Source organism: Tenrec ecaudatus, chromosome 7, assembly GCF_050624435.1.
Source record: "Tenrec ecaudatus isolate mTenEca1 chromosome 7, mTenEca1.hap1, whole genome shotgun sequence".
In the NCBI taxonomy this organism is placed as follows: Eukaryota; Metazoa; Chordata; class Mammalia; order Afrosoricida; family Tenrecidae; genus Tenrec; species Tenrec ecaudatus.
In genome coordinates, this window is record NC_134536.1 from 105,057,195 (window position 1) to 105,074,630 (window position 17,436).

Consider the following 17,436-nt stretch of genomic DNA (forward strand, 5'->3'; position numbering starts at 1 on the left):
TCATTTAAAAATTAAAACATGCATCCTATTCTACTCCTTAATATTTATTTTTATAACCAGCCATCTACAGACTGCTTGTTCTCTTTCTCTGATCTTCAGCTAGGGATCCAAAGCACGTATACAGATGCCCTGCATACAGGCTTGCCTTTTTTGCTTGATTTAGTCCAGAAACAACAGACTATGGATGCCTCTCATCACCGTCCACTCATTCCATGTGTACTGCTGATCCCCAACATTTATGAGCTACCTTTGAGGGTCATCGAAGATTGACACATTTGGAAATGCCTCCAAACTATTATGAATGCATTGTTTCAGACATAATAGGTTGAGAATATTTAAACATTTAAAAATCCCTCATGGTTTCTCAGAATTCACTTATAAAAAAGATTTACTGAGAAACCATGGAGTAACTGGCCTTGTTCTACTATATCCTGGGATACCCTGTGAAAATCAGTGTGACGAAGAATGAATGGGCCCCTGCTCTCCTGGAATACACAGTCTGAAAGCTGTGGTGAAGACTGAGAGATACACAAATTAAAACACACATAAACAAGGGAGCTTCAGATAGAGCTGTTGTGAAACAATGCTAGTTATAAAACTTGAGAAAGAGTCCTTGGTGAGATCTCTATGAAGAGATGGTGCTACAGATCTGGAACAGCTAGAAGGACCCATCATGTGGAGATCTCTGGAAAGCTGTCCCTCATGTACAAAGTCTTCAAGTCAAACAAGCTTTCTGTGCTTAGGAAATGAAAGCTGTGGCTTGCAGGGCTCATGAACAAGGGGAAGTGTCAGGAGCTGGGTTCTGAACGTGGGCAAAAGCCAGTCACCCTCCAATACATGCTAAAGAATAAAAAATTTAGGTCCACAGATCCTGAAACATCTTGCTCTAGGTCACAGATAGATCTGGCCTCCTCAGGTAGATTTGTATTCCTGCATCTCTTTCTTTGTGTTTTTCTTTGTTACTTCCTAATATAGGCCGTGTGACGACATAATCTGGTAAGCCATGAAAGAATGTGGTAATATGTAGTTAATAAACTGCTTCATGTATGATATCCAAATTACATTTTAAAATTTGATTTTGCTACTATGTAAAGAATGGAGTGGCAAGGTGATTCTTGATAGGTGTCAGGGGAATCCACTCTGGTGCACACAAAAATTATGGTGGTTTGTACTATGGTGGGCTTCAGCAGGGACATTAGTGAACGGTAGAGAAAATAGGGAATCAAGTTTGATGGTGGCTTGTTAAACAATGAATGGTGGATCTATTTATCAGAAGTGTTTTATTGGGGTTAAACAGAGTTGGTTTTTTTTTAACAAGTTAAACTTGAGAAGGCACTTTTGACTGATATAGAGGAATTCTGTATGTAAAAAAAAACCAAATTCACTGTAAAACAATTATCTAAAATTTATTTTCAATATGTCTTAACCTCCATACACACCACATCCTATGAAATACTTTTAGTAAACCCTACACTGGGATATATAGTTTCTATAATATTTAACCAGGCTGAAATAACATAGACTCTATGCTTTAAAAGAGCAGCTTATGTGGGCAAATGCAGGGTGCTTTATGGTGCACTGATGTTGCGCTCCAGAAAAGGTTATATTTCATCAGGGTAACACAATACTACATTTTCTGCAGCCTAAATAAGCAACATTGCAAATGTTAAATGCTAGGTTCCCAGACTTTCCTTTCTTCCTACCATATATTTGGAATTGCAGTTGAGACCAATCAATTTAATGCTATGATATCTATATCAATATCATTGATATCTATTATCTATGCCTATACTTATATATATACATATGTCTAATAGTTTCAATGTACTTTCTTGAATTGCTAAATAACTAGTGGCCATATTGAATAATTAGATTACAATGGCCCTAGTTAGATTAAGTGCCCGTCCAAAACAGGAGTATTTCAGACATGTCAACCAGTTTTGGCAACTGTTCTGTGTTGGAGATTGCTGATTGATTTGCTGCCCTTTGTAGGCAGGATGTGGGCTGGGGGAAGAATTCTAACCATTGGATTTGGGGTTATCTAATGTGATTACAACCATGATAAGTTCAGCTATGCACTGATTTGGGAGTAGACAAAGAATGAGAAAATTTCTTCAGCACCAAAGACTGAAATAGAAAAGAGGCCAAGCTCACTTGAATTTGGCACATACTGTAGAGAATGAATCTATGTTTCCTACTTGAAACTTTAAAATAAACCATAAGAGAAAGAAAATTTAAAAATGCTTCATCTTTTAAAATATTAGAAAGAAAATAGATATGAGTGATCACAGTAAGGATATTTTTAAGTTGGTAAAATTTTAACAAAAAAGTTAAAGTGAGAACAATATTAAATAGTTAGAAGAAAGCAAGCCAGTATTAATAAAGGCATAATAAATGAAAACTGAAAGGTCACCAAAATAATTCTAAAAGCCTAACACATTTGAAAAAAAATCCAAATGAATTAATGAACAGGTTAATGAGGCAGCATATTAATTTGAATGATAACATCTTCATGCAGAGAGAGTTAGTAGACTTTGAATCAAGGTCAGAATACATGTTTAGCATCTTCTCCCCACATTGTCCGCACCAGATGGGCTCCCTGCGGGAGGACTCCAGGCAGGTGACCCTTCCTGGGATGCTGAGGGATACAAATCTTATATCCAGAGACACTGACGCTTCTTCCTCTGGATAACATAGTCCATCAGTGCTCCTGAGACCTTACCCTTGGGCAAGGTCTTACTCTTGGATGATTACGTCCCCATTCTGACTTTTTGAAGAGCATGCTAATATACCAGGAGGTTACAACCGAACAGAATCTCTCTAGGGTGATTCTCAGTTCACAAACTGCATTTCTCAAATGCTGAATGACCCAGAGAGATGCTACTCACCCCACACATGGACACAGCCCATGTGTGCTTTCTCCAGCACAAACGTGAGGGAAAATGCAATGGAGCCTCCAGGTAAGGTGGCTGAGAAACAATACTCAGAAGTGAGCATGAAATCATAACTGTATTTGCCTATTTAAATCTCAACAATAAATGAAGCTGTCATGAGCAGAGGGGTCTAAAGTGATCAAATCACTAGAGCTATTGGGAACGGTATGACATTTACAGGGAGGCTTAATGTCTTTAGAGCCAGACCACCTTGTTCTCCTTGCTGGACAGAAACCATCTCAGAGAACGTCAACATCAGACATTCAATAAGGTCATCAAAAGAACATAAGAAAGGCCATTTCATATTTTTATCTTAGCACAGAAAAAGAACAAGGTCACCGTGAAATCCACAAAATCCCAAAAGTCCCTTTCTCTCCCAGTTAATATGAAAAGCTATTTCCTTCTTAGGGATCCCGCTGGCATCATGGTTAAGGGCACTGCTGTCATGAGTGGGCACATGCCAGTCAATAATTGGGAGAGAAGACTGGGCAGTCTGCTCTGTAGCAAGAACATGTACTGGGCAGTTCCACCCCACCCGGCAGCAGCTTCTTCCTCATCAATTGCATTTTAGCTTCACTCTGCTCTGCTCTTCCTTCCTCCGTAAGACATTCAATCTTAGAATTACTTGTTCCTCTCTCTGACAGCATTCAATAAACTAAACCCCAATTTCCTGAAACTCTATCCAAATTCATTAAGCATATGGCCAAATACCTCACTGCTAAAAAGAACAAAAACTCTCTTCTACTGAAATACTCCACGTTTCATTGCAAACACAAGATAGAAAATTATAAGTGACCCCGCACAAAGAACGAACCTAGTAGGATTTGATGTGAGGGCAGTGGGATGGTAAAGGTAACAATAATGGCTACGTGTTGTTGTTACTTTCGGGCCCATCCAGTCAGTTCAGATTCCTAGTAACCATGTCTGTATACAGCAAAAGGCCACACTGCTCAGTCTTGTGCCATCCTCACAATAGTTATTTTGGAGCGACTGTTGCAGCCACTGTGTCAACCCATCTCATTGAGGGGCTTCCCCTTTTTGTTGACCTTGTATTTTATCAAGGAGATGTCCTTTCCCAGGATTGGTACTACCTCGTAATATGTCCAAAGTACACATAAGAAAATTGCAGCATCCTTCCATGCAAGAATTATGTTGGATGTTCTTTCTCCAAGACAGGTTTGCTTGTCTATAGTACTGTCAACCTTGTTCGCCAACACCTTAATTCAAATGCATCCCATCTTCCTCAGTTTCACAGCATAGTCCAGTGAGTTATTCCAGCACTGCATTCATTTCTCCAAACATTTCTAGTTGTATTCCATCAACGTCTAGAGCCTTGCATTTCACCAATGCTATCAATGCAGCAAGAAATGCTTCAAAACCATCATTCAGAAATGATGTGGAAGGCCAAGTTTCAGTCCTTCCGATTCACAAATGAGAAGAAGAATTAAATCCACATTTTCCCAAGGACGGTTGTTACAAGGTGGGGGCAATCATGCCTCTACCCTCAATCCTTCTTTGCCCCATTCCTCCCAAGAAACCCAAGCTGATTTTCTGCTGAGTTTGATAATCCCTTGCCATGGCTACACAGAAATCACAGCTTATTCTCACCATGATGGGGGTTTATTAGGGAAATTAACAGGTTAACACAAGTCACAATCAGAAAACTAAGGATACAGTCGTTGGCCCACAGCAGGGCCTCTTCTGAGACAGCTGCCATATTTTTCTCTGGTCCTCAGTCACATGATCATGTGGCTTCTGCCCTGTTCCATGGGCCAGGAATCTGCCACTCTGGCTCAAGCCAGGTCTGGTGTTGCCCTTCTGCTCTACCGCCCGGTCTTGGTGCTGAGATCTCCAGTGGCTCTGCTGCCTCTGTCATTCAGACAGGGATCTCACATGTACTCAGGTTGTCGCTCTTCTTTTTTATGGTCACAAGATTCTTCTTTCTTGCTCCCAAGAGGGCTCTCCTACACCCAGAGAAGTTTCAAGCTGACCAACCCGGAGTTAGAGCCCGTTAGACCTCATTTGCATGTTCTTACCCAGTGACAAAGAACAAGAATAGAAGAGCCATATCCAGTCATTTCACTTTACCACACACTGAGTTTTAATCATATGCTATCTCTTAAAATGAGTAATCATTGGCCAATTATTTTTGGTACAGTGAATGTGAATATTCCTTCCATACTTTTGATACTTCCTGTATTTTTCAATATTTGGCCCTTTGAATCCTTCACTATTGCTACTCAAAGTTTGATTTTTCTTTTCAGTTCTTTCAGCTGAGAAATGTTGATTGTGCTCTTGATTCCTGGCTAACTCCTGCTCTTTGCACAATTGTGATGCATTATTTTTTCTTGAGCTACCCTTTAAATTCTTTAACTTAAATATAACCTTTAAGTTCATCTCTTCTATGTCATCATTTCTTCCAATTCCTTTAGCTATTCTATATTCAGGAGCAAGTCTCAGAGTTTCTTCTGATATCCACTTTGGCCTTTCCTTTCTTTTCTGTGAATTAAATGACCTTTTGTTTTTTCAAGTATGATACTCTGGATGTCATCCCACAGCTTGTCTTCTCTTAGGTGACTGGTGTTCAATGTGTCAAATTTGTTCTTAAGATATCACTACAATCAGGTGAAATATAATCAAGATCATATTTTGGGTATCATAACTTTAAACTTTTTTCTTCAACTTTAATTTGAAGTTGGATGTGATCACTTACCATATATATTCAAGATCATATTTTGACTCTCATAACTTGGTTTAGTTTTCTTCAGTTTCAACCTGAACTTGTCTATGAGCATTGATGGTCTGTTCCATTGTTGGTTTCTGGCTGATGAATTCATGCTTTTTGATTATTTCTTCCCATGAATTTAGTCTTATTGATTCCTGTATGTTCCATTTTTCAGACCCTTGTGCATAATTAAAATTTGTGCTGTTGAAAATGGTATGTGCAATGAAAAAGTCATTGGTCTGGTAAAATTTCATTATGTGATCGGCAGCATTGTTTGTAACACAAAACACATGTTTTCCAACTACTGATCTTTCCTTGTTTCCAAGTTTCTGTCCCAATCACCAATAATCATTAATGCTACTTGCATATATTATCTCTTTCAAATTGAAGAAATGGAAGAATTCTTCAATTTCTAAATCATTGGCTTCAGTGGTTGGTGCACATATGTGAATAATAGTCATGCTAACTGGTATTCCTTGTAGGCATATAGTTCTTATCGCCTATCATAGATAGTATAGCCTTTCAAAATACATCTTGAAATGTTTTTTTGTTTTATTTTTGTTTTTTGATGATGAATGTGATTTCATTTCTCTTGAATTTGTCATTCTCAGGATAGTAAACCATATGATTATCTGATTTAAAATGGCTAATACAAATCCATTTCAACTCATAATACCTATGATTTAGATCATTGCACATTCCTTTTCATTTTTGATGACTTCTAATTTTCCTACATTCATACTGTGACAGTTGGTTTTTTTTTGTGTGCCAACAATGGCACCTATAAGAAGATATGGGTGGAGTTTTGCCTATCAATCAGGGCTCAGCTTGATGATCTCCTATAGAGGTGCAACCTAGATAAAAAGCTCTCTGAAGGCCAGTCTCTCTCTCTCTCTCTCTCTCTCTCTCTCTCTCTCTCTCTCTCTCTCTCTCTCTCTCTCTCTCTCTCTCCCTCTCTCCCTCTCTCTCCCTTTCTCTCTCACCTTCCTGTTGAGGAACCACACTGAGACCCGCTCAAGGCCTGTGATGCAGGCACAGACATTGGATCTAAACATCTCTGCACCAACTGGCCTGTGGCCTTCCTGCATTCTACATCATTGCATATGGTTGCATGAGTCTGAAGAGGGACTTATGCACTAGTATTGAACTTATGGACTAGGATCTGACTTATCAACTAGTATCAGACCTATGGACTTGAGTTGGACTAGCCTGGGATGCTTTATTGATGCACAATCACCTCTTGATATAAATTTTCTTCTATGAGTGGTCTGGATTTATTACTCTAGTCAAGCCGACCTAACACACATCGTTTGTAGATTTCACATTCTGATTATGAATCGAAGTTTGTCAATATTCCTTCTCTTGAGAAGTGCCCCATCATCAAGTGAAAATCTAAACCATTTTGGTCCATTTGCTTGGTCAACTCTTTGAGGAGACAGCTGTTCTCTCCTTGTATTTTGACTGCCTTCCAACCCAAGAGTCTCTCCTTTTGTCCCTTTAACAGACAAAATTCTGCCGCTCTTCATCAGGCTTTCAGTGGTTAATCTCTTAGAAGTGGATCACTTGTTCCTCCTTCCTTTTCTGTTCTTCTGGAAGCTCTGCTGAAACCTGCTTGCCATGAATAACCTTGTTAGTATTTTGAAATATCTGTAGCATAATTTTAGAATCACAGCAACAGACAAGCCACCACATTATGACAACCAAGAAGCCATGTTTATTGTTGACTGAGTTATCTGATTCACAACATGTCGAGTGGTTGTCATACAACCTTGAGATGAGTGTTATTATTGTCTTTATTTAACACATGAGAAAACTAAAGGCCAGAGAATTGACATGGAACCTAAACATGAGTACAGATTTAAATATGTGATATATTGCAAAAGTCCAAAATTTCTACTGTATCTCAATGATATATTTAAAAAATACAGAAAAGAGGTTATATGGAAAATCTGGATGAATTTTAGAAATTTGTATATTTCTATATCATAGAAATCCATCCAATTTTAATGTAGTAGATGTTACCAGGTAAAATAGATGCATGGAAAAATAGAGAGGAACTGGAAGAGAAGTTTCTTGCCATTAAATAATATATCAACTAATATTGGTAAATCAATTAATAACTCTATGACCTTGATTAGTTGGTGACTTTACAATTCAAAGAATAGAATGTTTGAGTTTTTAAAGCTGGAATGTCAAAATTTTGAATTTGATTAGATATAATATACACACCCAAAAGACCTTTCCATAACATGGCACTGAATTTGTATAGAGAAGAGTAGCAATGATTGTGCTTTATGATCCATTAAATGAATGAATCATAGTTAATTTATTTTCTTTCTCTTGGTTTCCTGTCCACCTCCCCTCTTTGACATCAATCCTTGTTTTCTGACCAAGGTACAAAAAAAATTACTGGTACCTTCAATGAAAAAAATCTGTATTGACGCTTTCCTTTTGTTCTAGCCTTATCTGTTGCTCGTGCAATGGGCTGCTCTAACCTCAAACTGAGAGGTAGCCTGAATGGTGTTCTGCTATTAGCTCACACTACACACCTCACAACTCACATAGGTAAGCCCTGCAAAGATGTTGAGTTATCAGATACCCGATTTATGATTTTGAATGTTCCTATCCTCTCCTGTTAGCCCTTAACAATCTGCTACCCAAGAAAACCCTCATAACTCCAGCCCATGTAACCCGACATGCTCCCCATCCCATGACATTTTAGGTATATCTCGGGTAGAATGTTTAGAAGAAGCATTACTAAATCACAAAGTCCTCAAATCAGCAAATTTCACGGAGGCTACCATATCTGTATTTTCAAAACGGCATTCAAATTTAACACACTTATGTATGAATTTTCTGAATAGATTTTACATTTTTTTATATCAGGGACTACATATTTTTATCATTAATGCCTTAACAGCTAATTGATACTTATGTATTCAGTGAATGTGCCCAAGTTTAGTTATCTAATAATTAGTTATAAAGAGAATTCTAAATGTTTGAACCATATCAATCTTTTATATTTTAAAAGCATAATACCAACATTTCAAGCAGATTATAAAAACAATTTATAAAAATTATAGCTGTTAGAATTTCCATTTAGATAATAAATTAATCAAGGTAGAATGCAGTAAGAATTCTGCATATTTTTGATACAACTAAATTTAAAAATAGATACACCAGGATTAGGAAATGATACATAAAAAGTTATTAAATAATCAAGGATGGATTCATGATGCTTATTTATATTATAAATAATATAAACAAACCAGAAAATGAAGGACCAACACTGAAGCCATCCAATCTCAATGGTCTTAGAGTGATTTCCAGCAACAGTGTAAGCTCATTAAAAACAACTAACTTGAAAACACACATTCTTTGATCATTATTATCCAAGTAGACAAAACACAAACACAAAAAATGTGCAGAACACACATAGGAAACTAATGCACAAGAGAGTTGTGTGGTTTGCAAACATTCTTACAATGCGTGTATTATTCACATAAAATATGCAGTGGTATATTAACTTGGTATATTAAAACCAGGTTTCATATTTTAAGTCTAACAAATCCTATCAATTTATAGGCTGGTCTTTTGCTCCTAGTAAAGTTGATAAAACAGATTATGAGATACCTTGTTTGTAATATTTGAACTGATTGATAATATTATAACTTTGTACTTTAGGAGTAAATGAACATAATTTTTTAAAAACTAGAAGAAAAATTCTATAGTTACCTATTATTTCTTTATCTCCTCAGACTATTTTGTTTTCTCACTCCCTTGGACAAATGAGAGTAAACTATACATGATACTTTGTAAATGTCACAGTTCAAAAAAAAATTTTTAAAGGATTCTAAACATTGAATAAGTTTTGGCAAATGTTTGGGGGAAAGGAAAGGCTTTCATATGTATGTCTGTGCCTTTGTGTCTATCTATTTTATAAAGAGAAAATAAGGTTGATCTCAAGAACTAGAACAGCTACTGACGAGGTCTGCAGTTCAAACCCACCCTCTCACCCACGGGAGAAGACGTGGTCAACTGCTTCTGTAAAGTGTGTAATTCTGAAATCCTGTGGGGCAGGTCTATTTTGTCACATACAGTTCCAAGAAAGGCAAGTAGTTTTCATATCCTTCTTCTAGATTTCTGGATAGATCAAAGAACTGTTTGTGCTAGAAACTTGAATAGTTCTCAACTAGGTAGCAGCACTGTTGAAGACATGGCCTGACGATCTCCTTCCAGTAAGATTACAGCAAAGGAAACTCTATGAGCACATTTCACTCTGTGTAAATCTGAATCAATTACTCTAAACAATTAATCTTACTCCCAGGTGTGCTTTACCAGTTCTGGAGCTGCTATCATTTATGTATGTGTATGATCTTCCATAAATTGTGAGCCCCTTGAAGCTGGGATCAATCACTCTTATTCATTTTGTAGGAATTTGTTTTATGTTTAAATATATGAATAAATAAAAGTATGCTATTAAGAATGCTGATTTCTAACATAAAGGCTGAAGTCAATTTTCAACATAAAGATTTGGAATATTTTAAGAAAAAGAAAATATTAAGATAAAATATAATCTATAAAGAGAAAGCATAATCTGTAAAAGCATATGAATATTACATAGTCTTTCGGATCTAAACAGTGCATACATCCTGAAGCGGACCTAGAAAGTCTAACTAACATCCTAGCATATATTTGGTCATTTTCATACATTCACATTCTCTATTTTAAAATGTGTGTGAAAGAATAACATGGGAAAGGCAGCCTCTAAAATTAACTCTCTAGTTGGACTATGAAGGCAATAATCAATCTCAAGTTCTGTGGGACTAACTGAAATCTTCTTAGAAGGGAAAACTAAATGTGGGTGAAATCTTCATAAAACCAAAAAGTGTGAATTAAATGGTACTCAGCCAAGGACATATTTCATCACTTCATATAATAAAATCTTCGAACGAACCCAGCATCTTGGCACAGTTTCTCCAACCAAAGAACACTGCTTTTCAGGGTGACTGAATGAGCATCCTTAATAACAAAGACCACAAATGAAGTACATAGACGCACAGTTCACCAGATTCGGAATACGCTCACCTGGGCATAGGGCAATATTACAAGGCTTATGATGTGTTTCCGGCCCTTCACACGGCCTGCCCCCATACTGAGGAGGTGTGCATGACCTTGTTCTCGTTCGTTGGCCTCGACCACAAGTAAATGAACATAAACTCCATGGTGACCATTCCTCCCAAACTCCGTGGACTGTAATAAAGCAAACAAGCTTCAACAACAAAAGCAGAGAGATAAAGTAAATAGTATTTTTTCTTTTTAAAATTCTTCATCGTTAAGAGGAAAATTCTCAGCAAACAGACAATTATAGGGATATTTTTAAAAGAAAAACTGTATTAACATTCTCCATAAAATGTAAATTTTAATTAGAAAATTCACTAAAATAGGAAAAACACATGTTCTTCACATTTGAACATAATTTTGCACATAATAAAGTTTAAAATTTTCTTTTCTTCAATAGAAATATACTCTCTTCCCAGATGGCAAAATAGTCATGAATATTTTTGAGTGAAGAAAATTATCTGCAAGTAAACTCCCATTTAAGTAGAGAAGGGTCTATTTATTTAATTTATTACTTGTAAATGTTCAGGCTCAATGAATTTTATGATTTCAGAAAATAAAAAGGAACAAAATTTAACAATGAATAATACATATTTTAAAAGCTTATTAACCTTACATTTGACAAAAAACAAATATGCTTGTGCTATTAAAAAATTTTAGGTGTCTACATTCAAGATCTCTATAACTAAGAGGGAAATTTTAGATACTGTATCTGTTAATATAACATCCTCCTCTTTTATCTCTTTTCAAGAGTGGCAAATATGAAGATCTCTTAATGGTCATGATACCAGATGATACCATTCCTGTCCCAATAGCTTGAAGGAACTGGAAATTTGCCCAATAAATAACATTTTCTAATGAAAATTAATATCCCATGTAAGATTAAGTCTAGCAAAGCTGTGGGTTTATGCTACTTCAGATATGTCATGACCATGAATTCAAACTTCATCTGAAATACCAGCACAGTTTACATTCTTCTATATCAAGATGATAAATACCATGCATAATTAGTAATACCTTCTTCAAAAGTTTATCAGGGTTAAAAGTTTAGATCCCTTGCCTGTATTTTTACCTAACTACTACCTAACTACTCATCTCAATTCTTAATATTGAGAACAGTAAATAAATATTATTAAGAGAGAGAGAGAATCCTGACAAATTGTGCTTTGGCTTAGGGTTCAAAAGCTTCTATCTTAATGCTGAACCTGTGGTCTTACCAGAAGTTTAAGAGTTCAGATACTGAATATATTGCCTTTACTAAGGTGGACATGGAGGCATTTATAGGCAATGACAAAAAATAAGACCTTCATACTCTCCATCTCATTGGTAGTACAGTCAGAGGAGTTAAGCCTATATATACAGTACATCTAGAAAATAAGTTTTATGTATTTTATGACCTAGTTGTTACTATAAAAATATAGTTGTGAGCTACCCCATTCTCTTTTATGTTACTGAAATGACATGTGAAAATATGCTTAAATAGTGAAAAATGGCCTAAATTACTAATGTTCAATAAAAATTTTAAATATTATGTGACATGTGTTGGTAAAACATATTTAATTAGTATCTAGAAGAGAACAATCGAATGAGATAACGTGAGATGCTTACTTTTGCAAGGGTATTTAAACAATCAGGTCCTTTAAGACAGTTTGCACTGATTGTCATAAGAATCAACAGGAGTTAAGCTACAAAGGACTTCAGCAAGGTTGCGGACCCCATGGAACTGACAGACAACAGTAGTATGCCATGAACGTTTTGGAGTTCCCTCATTTATACTCTACTGTAAACAGATGTTTAAAAAGTAACTTGAATAAATGCATTTTAAGTGAGATATCCATTTTTATCAATTTATGCAGTTTTTACACTTACCAAGATTACTCTATGTAAAAATCTGCTCACCCATTTCTGGAATGAAATGTTAATAATGTCACATAGAATTCATATTGCTGGTTCATGGCATTGTATGCAAACATTACATAATACCAGGACAAATGTTTCTAAATTGGCAACATTTTTTCTATTATTCTCAAAAAAGGTTAATGTGACAGCTTCAAAAATTTGAAAGAATTCTCTAAAAAAATAATAAGCTACTTAATACTTTTAAATTTTAAGCTACTTAATGCTTCTATTACTTATTACTTGTTCCAGAGCCTCTTTTTGTTTTAAATGGTGAAATTTCATGAATCATGTATAAAATAACTGCATTTGAAAAGGACTAAAAATGATTACTTTAGACACAATTGCATTAATAGGAAATTAACACATACCTTATATTTATATATGCTGTACATTAGATTTATTCTAAAGATGAGATATTTCCATTTAAATGGAAATTTGTTAGTTATTCTATCTAGCAGAAAAATATGAAAATCTGTAAATTAATCAGTCCATTCAAAAACTCAACTCTAAGAAAGGTAAATTAAATGAATAGATTTCATTAGTTATCTGTTTGGGTTTAGACACTAGCTATATTAGCAAATCTTTACTTTGTGATGTTTAGAGATGAAGTGAAGAATACATAATAACAAAAAGAAGCACTACCAGATTTTGAAAATAATATCTAAACATTATTATTTAATTTTATTGGGCTGCACACAATATAACATTTTATGTAAAATATTGTTTAAATAAATGAATAATGTAAGAGCTGACATTTTCAAAAAAGGATTCTAAATCAGTCCTTAGCCCACATTAGTTTTTCCTAAGGACTGAAATATGTTTAAGGTAGACTAGTGTTTCTTCATGTGGGATACTCTGGCTCCTGAGGGGCACTTGGAAAAGTCAGGAAAGAGTTCTGGCTGTCGAACTTTGGAATGAGGTGCTCCAGATGAAGATGTGCCTCTGGAATCTAGAGGGTAGAGGCCAAGGACGCTGCTGATGTTTAGCAATGCCCAGGAGAGCCCCCAGTAACACTTAACTAGGACAAAATGAGCATAGTGCTAAGGTGGAACGACTGAGAGTAGACTGCTAAACTGCCAATCACAAACCAGGCCGATAAATATACAGTTTAAGGTAGCTCTCTCCTTTCCTCAGTTTACTTTTGGTGCAGACCCATCATTTTCTCCTCCAAGCGATAAAAGCTACTCAAGAGAGTATCATGTCAAAGCATCAGTTTTGAAGAAGACTGGATTTTCCTAGTGCTAATATTGGAAGTAACATATAACTAAGCAATTTATTTTTACAAAACAATCATTTTTTAATCATTTGAAGAGTAAAGAGGAAGGCAACTAAGTTCTAAGACGATTGCTTAGCCTTTTATGTTCAAATAAATACGCGCTATGATTCTAATAAATCTATCATTCCACGTGCTTTGTGGAAAGTGACTTCCAGATTGCATTCATTCTTTTCTTGAGTACTTTTCATCAATTAAATGATAATTACATTTGAGTATCCATTGTGTGACAAATTGGTTTTGGTCACTAAGCTAATATTCTTTTCTGATTTTTAAAGTATTATTTACAGAGATGTTTATACTGTTTAAAGTATTATTGGTTTGTTTACGTCCATTATGCACTGCTCCCAGGACATATTTAGATAAGAAAGAGTGCATTAATTAGAATGCAAATAGCTAGGCAAAAGAGTGAACATAAAATATCTCACAAATAATACAATTATCGTCTGAAAACAATTTAAATTTCCCATAATGGCATATTTGTTCCATCTTTTAGTTAAGTCACCATGTTTGCAAGGTTAAAAATAAATCCATAAAGCTATTTTTCCTTCCCTTAAATTCAGCAAATGAACTAAACGGATTAAAAGATACCCTTTAATACTCAATCAGTACTACTTAACTAAATTTAAAAGGATCAAAACTATTTGTATATATTAATGTGAAAGGAAACTAGTAATTATTATGTACTTCCTCAGTGTGTACAAGTACAGGAAGTGTAAGAAATTGAGAAAGAATGGAATTATAGATTATGACTCAGCTTCAGGACATGAGGCACAAGGAGTAGAGGAGAGTCTGGCAACACCCCGTGGAGCCAGGGTCCTGCGACTGGTGCCCTCCATGTCCAGTGAGGGTTTAAGAAGCCATCTCTGGCAGAAGATCGAGGTCTCCACTTGTCAACCCCATGAACGTACATAACCCATGTCTGCAGAGTAACCTCTGAATGGACAATTGTGAAGAATACTAGCACATTTGAGAGACCCATTATTGTTTGGTTGGATATGTTGAAAGATATACTGAAAATACACATCAGTACTTGCAATATAAATGTTGTTCAGCATCATTATCTATTGACACTTTAATTACCAAGGGGAAAGCACAGGACATTAGAGTGCCCACTGGAAATTCTTTTAAAGAGTGTCTAATTACTCAGCCAGATAACCATCCTAGCCAACTCATCTGAAAATCTACAAACCTTTGTTTTCGGAAGAGTTCATTTAAAATAGTCCCAGTTCCTTGCCTCCTCTCATTTGATGACTGCCTACCCTAACCAGAATCTCTCTGCTCCCTGAACCCTGCACTGTCTGCTCCCTTCCATGGGCTCTTTTCACTTCATGTTCTTTCTCCCCTAGTCTCATTGCCATGGCTCCTCACTGATTTTCTTTGTCTTCAGTGGCATGCATTGCTCTTTGCCGGCTGTCTTTTCTTTCTCATAGATGTTAGCTTTCTGCTCCATTTAGCTTTTAATTCTACCTTCACCTATGGTTTTGTTCTCACACAATTCTGGTATAAAGGGATTTCCAATCTCATTGTCCTATTCCTCCTCCACCTTCTCCCCATTACTCCCTTTACCTTGTCTTTCATCCAGAATGCCTTTTAATGAATTTATCTTGCCCTGTTCTGCTGGAGAGTTAGAATTATCCACTCCCTTCCCCTAGGCCCCCCATGCTCTACTTTCCCCTTTGGCAGCCACAGACCCAGTCATTTCTGGAAGGAAAACTCACCAGGAAGCCTTAAAACACAATTTGGCAGCTGAAGGGCTACTGCAATGCAAGCCTTCTGCATTGTGCACACCCCTCAGGGGGCCCAGGGGAAGAGTGGCAATGCACACTCAGTGCCAACTGCAATGGGCTGGGAGTTGTCATCCATCCACCAAAGATTTGAATAAATCTGGAGAGCCACAACATCATGTGCTATAGACTTCTTGAAAGAAAGGCCAGGTTTCTTTGAATACTTAGGTTTACAGGACAATCACTGGTCTGAAATGTAGAAAATCCTTAACTGTCCGAGTAGGTATTGATTGAAAAAGAAAATTTTGATGTAACGTGGAAAAATCTCACCCAAGGTGGATAAGTATTTGTGTTTTTCTCCAACAAACATTAAAGATATTTTAACTCATAGTAGCATTCCTTAATGACTAATTGAACTATGGCCTTAAACTAGCAACCTAAAGCTCATTTCAGTATGCTAGCAAGTTGCACATGATTTCGAAATGATAAAACTGGACATTGTTCCATTGAAAATGAGGAAAATCTATTACAAAACTAAACACTATTCGAAGCAGATACAGAAGCTTGACGCTGATATTTGGGGAGAAGAGGCAGAGGAGTGATTTATTCAATGCCCTGACCGCTCTGAGAGCAGAAATGATTGCTTACATAAGAAATGCTCACAGTTGAATAAGTACCATACTTAGCCATTCTAATTAAAATGCCCAAACCCAGTTCATATGGAAATAACAAATCGTTCCAAATGCATAGCACGACAAAATTCAATAACATCCACAGTTGTAGTTGCTGCTAACACTACCTGGACAGAGGGCAGTGTTATTGCAAACCCTTGATTCTCTTAATGGGCCGCTGCAGTGTGTCCCGTAAGGTGATACACAAGTTCTGGTTCGCACCTGCGACCCTTGACCACAAGTAACTGAGCATGAGCTCCACTGGGACCACTCTTCCACACCAGATTCACCTGCGTGTGAGACAACAAATAAACGTGAAATACTGTCTTGAATATTCACAGGGAAAGCATTATATCAATCTGACATTATGACATGCAAGAAAAATTCTAATGTAAAAATGTGACAGTACATCAAAAGATAACACTTCAGAGGAAAAGAAATTTAAAGACAGGATGTGCAAAATGCTGATGCAATGCTGAGTTTGCTGTAACCTTGTTAGCAAAGCTGCTCTTCCCAAATTCCACTGTGCTATGGATGCTCTGAAGAACTAGTCAGCGTTTTTCAACAATAATGGTTTTTTGAAGTGATTCTCTTCAAGCCAATCTAAGGTTTTGCACTATGATGGGAGAGGAAGCAAAATGTCTTGGTCAGCATACTCTATATCTTTTGTGATCAGAAATATATTGATGCATTCTTTCTCAATTTTTGTTTTGATAGCTTATTGGAGCCCGTTTAGTGCTGGAGGAAGTGGACCTCTGAGAGTCTCTGCATATCTAAATATCATTCAGTTGGATACCAACACCCATTTATGATTTAAGCCAAGTGCGATTCCCACATTTTCAACTAAATAGGAACCTAAAAGGCCAGTGAATGTCTGATATTTTCTTCAAAACAAGAGTCACATTAACACTAAGACTAATTTCTATTACCTAAAGTCGTGTCCAAGGAAATTTAGAGTCAGGTGTTAAGGCCATAGCCAAAACACAAGCCCATACGCCAACCAACTGCCATAGAGTAGATCCCAACTCACAGTGGCTTAACAGTGACCCTGTAGGGCAGGTAGAATGGCCCTGTTGAGTTTCTGAGA

General features: G+C 36.4%; 1 protein-coding gene across 1 annotated transcript in view; it reads right to left on the minus strand.

Annotated features, from left to right (window-relative positions):
* The window catches only part of ADGRB3 (adhesion G protein-coupled receptor B3), a 796,551-nt gene that overhangs the window by 477,018 nt on the left and 302,097 nt on the right, over positions 1-17,436 (minus strand). The window contains exons 3-4 of the mRNA XM_075554045.1: positions 16,478-16,639; positions 10,747-10,911 (exon numbers count right to left, since the gene is read on the minus strand). Of these exons, the coding sequence (XP_075410160.1) occupies positions 10,747-10,911; positions 16,478-16,639 (327 nt within the window). The remainder of the gene's footprint in view (positions 1-10,746; positions 10,912-16,477; positions 16,640-17,436) is intronic.